The sequence below is a fragment of the Trachymyrmex septentrionalis genome, unplaced genomic scaffold (genome assembly GCF_001594115.1).
Source record: "Trachymyrmex septentrionalis isolate Tsep2-gDNA-1 unplaced genomic scaffold, Tsep1.0 scaffold14, whole genome shotgun sequence".
Lineage (NCBI taxonomy): Eukaryota > Metazoa > Arthropoda > Insecta > Hymenoptera > Formicidae > Trachymyrmex > Trachymyrmex septentrionalis.
The window spans coordinates 1,039,057-1,046,858 of record NW_017304543.1 but is presented as its reverse complement, the minus strand read 5'-3'; the positions used below and the strand labels follow the sequence as shown (position 1 = coordinate 1,046,858).

Here is a 7,802-nt window from a genome sequence, read left to right as displayed (position 1 = left end):
AAACAGTACGATCGTTATGTAAAAATGTAAAAAATGTAAACCCGCGCCCTGCGCGTATTCGTATAAAACTCTCTTTAAATATTCGCATAATTGTCCTTGCCAAATGATAACTTATGACATCTACAGCCTTTGCCCAACACTGCGAAGGTATGCGTCTAAAACGAAAAAAAAAAGAGAAAAAGGAGAAAAAGAAAGAGATCGTGAGTGAATAAAACGATCGACCGGAACTGCGATTTTTAAATATTCCTAAGGCTATCTAATTTCACTTTTTATACTTACATATTTATAATAAACTACAAAATATATATATATGTATATATATATATCACTATAATTAGGAGCTGCGCGGTCATATGCTCAGAGGCTTTAATCACAGCTTTGTAGTACACTTAATATCTCATAGAGCTGCCCAATGACTAGCCGACAAAAAAGATCAATCGCGTTCTCTCATTGCACTTCATTCTTTAACAAGTTCGTGAACCAGAAATCACGCGCGTTCACGATTTCTCTTACGCGTAATTAACTTAATTAATCGCTTATTTAATTTTAATCAATGCGGTCAGTCGCTTGATTAACTACGTTAATTAATGAAACAATAGATTACATTAACCAATTTGCCCGGTTACTTAACTCATTTCGTCCACAAATGTACAATTTTACGCGGCTCTTCTTCATCAATGAAATACTTTATCGTACTATCCTCTTTTCAGCACGCTTTACATGCGCTTACATCCGGTGAAAAAACGAAAATCAGAAAGACAAGAGAGAATGGAGAAAAAAAAACAGATAAAAAGAGAGAGAATAAACATTTCGCATCTCGTAGTTCGTTACAATAAAGATCAGTCTTGCCCAGGTGACTTCGCATCCTCTTTAAATCGAAAGCCTCAGGCATACGCGCGCAGGATCATTTTGATCATTTTACGTGAAAATTAAATCGCTAAAAAAGAGATAGAAAGAGAGAAGAAAAAGAGAGGGAGAAATAAAAAAAAGAGAGAACCACAATAAGAAAGTTCGAGGCACGCTAGCACGAATATATAGTTTCTTTCGATTTGTGTACCTTCGTAGCTCTACAACGCGATTTCGCGTGTTAAACGCGCAATTGTTAGTGAATTGCACTTACACGTAATCGCAATTATCTCAGATTTCGATTACTCGAAAACGATGACCGCGTTTAAAAATGTGCTTTGAGGTTTTACTCTCTTCTACGCGTGGTTGTCATGGTTCCCTCGCGCTTGCACTAAAACACGTGGTATGATGATGTAAAAGAAAGAAAGAAAAAGAAAGAAAGAGAGAGAAAGAGAGAGAGAGAGAGAGAGAGAGAGAGAGAAAACAGGAATTAATAATAAGCTAATAGCTAAGATCATTCGCGAAGAATCAACAGCCTATTGCGCCTTTTACACGATAGAACTGCATTTTTTATGACCTGCATCCTATTCTTCCGCTTTATTATACATTCGTACGTCGTATATGTATATGTATATACAATATATATATATCTGTGTACACCTCGAGATATGTGGAAAGTAAGTACAACTATGGAACTGATTGAAAGCTGTGTACTCTACGCTCTAACGAAGAACAATTTTCTTTTTATCACAAACGCGCATCTCGTCACATACGAACATATTCGTCGATGTTGTGAAGGGATGAACGTTTTACGATCTACAGGGAAAGCGACAGAAGGAATTCTCGTAGCGTTTCAAGCTAAAGAGAAACCATGACGACTATATGACGTGATCGTATGCACTACACGTGATTGCCGAAATAAACGCGCGCTCTCGCATTGTGTGAGTGTGATCCTTAGCGATAATGTGATCGTAGTAGTTTCTTCTTTTTTAGTAGTATAGTAGTACATAGTAGCAGTAGAATAATAGTGGTAGTAATAGCCGTAATAGTAACGATAGGTAATGTATAATTTGGGAAATGTCGGTGGTGGTGATAGAAGTGGTAGTTAGAATAATAGCAGTGATAATAGTAGGATTAGCCATATAGTGTTACTGTTGTTGCTGTTGTAAAATTAATAATAGGGTGTCTACCAAACACACCTTCGGTAGAGACCAACGTTGCTAAAATTTTCAATCGCCTCGTGACATTGCTTTTTCATTTTCCTCGTTTTGATATTCGTCAAAATAGTAAAACCAATAGTTTAAACATTGTAGATAATAATTACTATCTATATCACAGATTCAAGTGACTAAACTCCTTTAAAAATATAATATAAATATGTGCACGTGTCGTAATGGTTCGCATAATATATATACACACATATACATAGATGTAGGTAGGTATATATGTATATATACACTCGCAGAGACGTGATTAAAATCAGGCGAAATAAGAGTACTGAAATCACGGAGACTCGTAGAAACATTACACGCTTCGGTTTCAGCTAGCATCGCATACGGATAGCGATCGATTCATTAAAACGATCTGTGCCGATCTAGCACGATTTTATTATCCAACAATTAAAAACTCCGCTTCAATCGGGTGCTATTCAATCCCACGTTAAAAGATGTTTATGAATATAAAATCCATTAGATACAAAGAGACACAAAGTAGCAAACATTTATCGAACAGTAGTCACTTCGCAATTGATCGAGCTAAGTCGTCGTATCCCTCCTAAACCGAAACTGAGATCGCATTTCTTAAACCGTGACGAGCGAGCATCCGTTGTTACGAACCGAAAGTGGATGCTCGATAGGCACTTTGATCAACCGACGCGATTAAATAGCACCAGTTTCACTGGTATTTTCGTTCATCATGTTCGCGTTGGGGGTCGAGCGATGCTAGATAAAAACTCACGTTTTTAATTATTACGCTGCATATATTCCGAATACGAAGTATTCGCGGGGCTCGTATTCGAGTACTGAGCATATAGATAGAGTGCGGGATGAAGCCCTGGCGGAGGGATGCCGCGGTGCAGCTGATGTTGCGACTCCGATGTTGGATCTAGAGGGGACGACAAGTGCGAATAGAGTTGGGAGTTGGGGCTTTCCAAGGAATCGGAGGAGCCCGTCGTTTGGTAGACACTCTGCGGTGTGCTCGTGTGCTCGGTGTGAGATATAGGTGAGTTAAGTGTGAACGGCGAAGACGCCGAGGTGGGACATACTACTTGCTGTGGTGATTGATGTTGCGGCAGGGACTGGGTAGCGCTGCTGCTGTCTAAACACTAGTTGGTGGTCTGCGGATGCAGCAGCGGTAATGGAAGCTGTAGATTGTTCTGCTTGGCTAAACTGGCAATCTCCGCGGCGATGCCCGTGCCTTTAGCTCCTGCGAGACCGTCCAATGACGACGGTCCTTCGCTGTAGCGCAGATCACAGACCGGGCTCTCGAAGCCGGTGCCCGGGGTGCCGGCGCCGCTGCTCTGCGGCGTCGGTGGATTGTGATTCGTGCTCTGAGTCATGTCGCGGTGCACCCGGTTTTGATGCCTTATCAAATAACTGTCGCGTACAAATGTACGTCCACAGAGATTACACTCGTAAGTGGTACTGGCGGTATGTGTACGGATGTGAATTGCAAATTGACTTTTGGACGTGAACGTGAGAGAACATCGGTCGCAAACCAGAGGTTTCTCGGCTACGTGGCTCCAACGGTGCGCAGTGACGTAGCTCTTGACGGCGAAACGTTTGTGGCAAATGTCGCACGCATACGGTCGTTCGCCCGTGTGCACTCGTTTATGAGTATTGAGACTGCTCTTTTGAGTAAACCTTTTCAGACACAGCTCACATTGAAAAGGTCGTTCGCCCGTGTGCGTCCTCATATGCACTTCTAGATAAGGTTTGCGACAAAAACTCGCCTCGCATACTGTACAATGGTAGGGCTTGTTCCCTGAATGAAGTTTCATATGCACATAATAGGACGAAGCGGAGGACAGTACCTTGCCGCAAACTTTGCAAGGTTGAGGTTTGGACCGTGAGCCCTCTTTAACGGTCTGTTGACCCGTAGACTGACGACTCGGTGACTCCTGTTGCATACCCTGACTCTGCTGTTGCTGATTCTGTTGCGGTTGTTGCTGACTCTGTGGTTGGCCCTGTTGTTGCTGACTTTGCTGCTGACTCAGCTGCAACGTTTGCTGCTGAGGCTGCAGGTGACCCTCTTGCTGGGACAGATCCTCTCGATCGTCGGACAGATTCACCAGGGAATTGGATCCATCTGAACGACTGGAAGCAACCGAATAGAACCCCATGGGCTCGCTCTTGATCTGTTGATCGAACATGGACGTCATAATGACAGTCTGCTGTGGTTGAGCCAGCTGCTGACACTGCTCGTCCTGCTGCTGTGCTGCTTGCTGATGGGGGAGCAGAGTCAGGTTGCGCTTGACAAACTGCTCATATCCTGTGTACCAATCCACCTGCATGTGAGAACAAAGCTCTAGAGCGTGGTACGCCCCGGGGGCAGGAGGGGAAGGAAAAAGAAAAAGAAGTGGCGTCACCCAAGCGAGCGTGTTACCCGCGGACGTCTGCGGCGCGCATACGGCCACATCAGGTTAGACCAACAAGGTTCGCTTTGACATCTATCTTTGACAAGTGACAGAAGGTAGCTGGACGATCAGCTGATTGCATAACTTTTAACCGCGGGGCGCGTCGCACACGGTACGGACGCCACCGCGGAAGCATCGCCGGGGTCTACGATGGCAAGTGACGCGAGCCGCTTTATTTTTAATAGAGCGGCCGATGAAGAAACGGTGGAAATATATCCCGTCGTCGGCGAGATCGGATTTCTCCCGCGAGTGGAGGGGATAGTTCGTGTCTTGTACGCGCGTCTCCTCGGTGGAAAACCGATTAGACGCGCTCGCCGCTTCCGTACAAACCTTTGCTAATGTAGTGGTCCAGGTCTAGGGTCGAAAAACGTCGCGCCTCATCGAGCGCACCGCCTCCCTGCGTCGTGCGGCTTCACGGGCAATCGCGAAACATTTGTACGGTCAAATTGTTTTTCTCCGACACAAAATATAAGATGGCTGCTACTATATTTCGCGACGGGCACCTATACGCGCGCACGCACACGCACACGCGCGCACCGCCGTCAAGCGGCACGCGCACCAACGTGCACCGAGCCGTTTCATTGGCTGCTCGCCTTAGGCCGCGCCCGCCGCCATTGTCTTCGACTCCCTCGCGATGATTGGATCGCACACGCAGTGTGCGATCATTTATACTACCCGTAATCTGTTAACTTGTGCCATAATCTGTAAGAATCGACCAATCATAGTCGATTATTCCCCTCTAATTCGACTGTGATTGGTCAATTCTTACAGATTACGACATAAATTAACAGATTTTACGGCCAATATAAATTAATCTTTAAATGATCCTATCCTCAGTAATTCTTATGGCTATATATGCGACAATACGAAAGGAAATCATAAACAATAAATAATCGAAGAAATAAGAATTCTTCAACAATATTCTAGATGCAAAAATGTAAATATTTGAGGAATACAATATACCGATAAAGGATGCATGTAAACTGCTCCTGTGTTGTATTCAATTTTATTAACATTAGGGTAGAATTATAGACTCTATACCAACAATTTGCCAAAACAAAAGTGAAGTCATGATCAGACTCTAATTACTCATTCTAACTTAGGGTGAATTTTTTAATTCATCGATTAATCAATCGTATTATGTGCAAATACAGCTTTTACGGAACAAATTATATTTACGCATAACGTGAATTAAAAAACTCGCCCATATTAAAATAATGACGAGGCAATAAAAAATTTGTCATTTGCGATCTCTGTTATATAAGGGTCTTCATCCGATGGCGATACAAAACAACCGTTTAAAGACTTAATAAATAAGTGACAAATATGTTGCCATAACAAGAGCTTGATACCCTTCGCGTGACACGACACATGAAAATTCGTAAAATTCACGACAAGAAATACCAACGGAGCAGCCAATGGCGTTCGTTCTTTCTCTCTGTGAGAGAACGGGAGCGTCTCATTGGTCATGCCTCGATCGTCCGCGGACTTGTTCTTCGTTAGCTGCACCGTTTGTACTTTTCGAATAGGAAATGAAATGGATAAACATACGATCAAGTATTAAAGGGAGGGACGAGTGTCGCGACAGGTGCAATTCTCAAGAGCTAGACTAGCTAGATTGTATGTACGAGGTCGCACGTTGATGTTGGTCTGTCCGAAGGAACGGTGATTTGAAAATCGCTATATTTACACGACGATTCCTGGAACGGACCAAAAAAAATTGTATTCTCACAACAGCAGCTTGTACCGATCGACTTTACGGCGAGCAGAACTGTAACGGTAATTATCACATGTCAGCACAATTGTATTTGATACTCCGACGAAACGACCAAGTTACACCGATTTAATATCGTATAATTATCTTAGCGTAAACGGCGTACAAGTATCGACGATAGCGCGCGCGCAGTGTGTGTGTGCCGGAAGAAATTTTACGTTAGGATAAGGCCTCTTGTACGACGATAGATACGGTATATTGTACATGTAATAATCCCTTCCTAGATAATACGTTCGCAGAGATACATTCGCTTTTGATGTCTACTCCAGAAAGGCACACGCTATTGTGTTCGAGTCAGCTTCAACGGAAACGTGTTTCGCTCGAAGGAGCCTCGATTAACGTACATTTAATGTATTTTAGACTGAAAAAATGGCTGTACCGTCAGAGAACGTCATGAATACAAACCTCGACGATCCTGTAACAAAGGCAGTGGTCGATAATATAATGGGTAATCTGCCTACAAAAAAACCTCTCGTTCGATGCGAAGACTGTGACCTTTCCTTTACAAGTCAGGCAGTATTAGATACACACTTACAGGGCGCACGTCATGCCAAACAAGTCAGTAATAAGTAGAGACAAACATAAGATTAGACGCATGGTTTTTTTTATTATTTAATGAAATGATATTACAGGTAAGATCTAAGAATATAATGGCAACTCTTGAGGAAACAAAGATCTCATTTACCAAGGATGAAGAGACAAACGGGCTGAAATGCAATGTATGTAACGTGTGCCTGAATTCAATTCAGCAATTACAAACGCACCTCAATGGTAATGAAAATACATAATATTACTTGCAATATATCATAAATTTAGCATAAAACATTGTAAAATTAAGATAATATTAAAAATGACATGAAACATGTATTTGCAGGAAGCCGCCATAAAAAGAAATTAATGAGAGGTAATAATAAATCTTATATGGTAAGAAAAACACTGCCATATGGCCTTAAAACTAATCGCTTCATGTACCTGGATAAAATAGAGAAAAATACAGTTGTATTAGTTTATAGTTTAGTATTGTTCGCATTCGCATGCTTGACGCTATTGCTTACTTTTGCTTTTCACTTCTTTCTATGAATTAACTATGTGGAATTAACTTGCTTGCCATTCGCATAATTTTTATTGTTGTAGAATTTCAGTGCTAGTAAGCGCTTAGTAATAATTGCAATTTGTTGTTATTCTGCGTTATTATTTATTATTATTTATTTAATATTTAATTATTATTGAAAGATAAGTAATATTATATTCGTTTGCTATTAACATGTTATCGTGAAAAACAGTTTGGTCACGACTTGTTTGCATATGTTACATTTAATAAACTAAGTTTGTTTGACTGTACCTCTTAATTCCTTCTCATGTACAAATTTTACATATGTATTACTTTTTTATTAATATTGTTGTGTTATAGAAATATTTTTTGTTATTTTTTTAATGACTGCTTTATATATGAAAAATATTTCATGAAAAATAAAGAACAACAAATAATGCGAGTTATTAAATTTCCATGTAATGATATTGTATAGATATATATGTATATGTATATAT

At 41.2% G+C, this 7,802-nt stretch overlaps 2 protein-coding genes across 4 annotated transcripts in view; one reads left to right on the top strand and one right to left on the bottom strand.

Moving 5' to 3' along the window:
* Window positions 1-1,286: 1,286 nt before the first annotated feature.
* On the bottom strand, window positions 1,287-4,947 carry LOC108745426 (zinc finger protein 2 homolog). Of its 2 annotated transcripts, XM_018481574.1 has the most exons (2): window positions 4,811-4,947; window positions 1,287-4,351 (listed from the first exon to the last, which is right to left on the bottom strand). In XM_018481574.1, exon 2 carries the CDS (start codon window positions 4,223-4,225, stop codon window positions 3,170-3,172), a length of 1,056 nt encoding a protein of 351 aa, XP_018337076.1. In that variant the 5' UTR covers window positions 4,226-4,351; window positions 4,811-4,947; the 3' UTR covers window positions 1,287-3,169. The 2 variants fall into 2 exon arrangements, with proteins under 2 accessions (XP_018337076.1, XP_018337075.1); XM_018481573.1 differs by lacking the exon at window positions 4,811-4,947 and having other exon boundaries at window positions 1,287-4,357.
* Window positions 4,948-5,992: 1,045 nt separating this feature from the next.
* LOC108745468 (zinc finger protein 346-like) overlaps window positions 5,993-7,802 on the top strand; it is a 2,712-nt gene continuing 902 nt past the window's right edge. Inside the window, exons 1-5 of one of the 2 annotated variants that reach the window (XM_018481634.1) lie at window positions 5,993-6,259; window positions 6,347-6,447; window positions 6,615-6,812; window positions 6,887-7,025; window positions 7,129-7,158. In XM_018481634.1, the coding sequence (XP_018337136.1) occupies window positions 6,624-6,812; window positions 6,887-7,025; window positions 7,129-7,158 (358 nt within the window). In that variant the 5' untranslated portion in view covers window positions 5,993-6,259; window positions 6,347-6,447; window positions 6,615-6,623. The remainder of the gene's footprint in view (window positions 6,260-6,346; window positions 6,448-6,614; window positions 6,813-6,886; window positions 7,026-7,128; window positions 7,159-7,802) is intronic. The other variant, XM_018481633.1, reaches the window with a different exon arrangement.

Excerpts from the sequence above, each read along its gene's own strand:
- LOC108745426 (XM_018481573.1), bottom strand. The coding sequence starts at position 4,357 with ATGCAGGTGGATTGGTACACAGGATATGAGCAGTTTGTCAAGCGCAAC.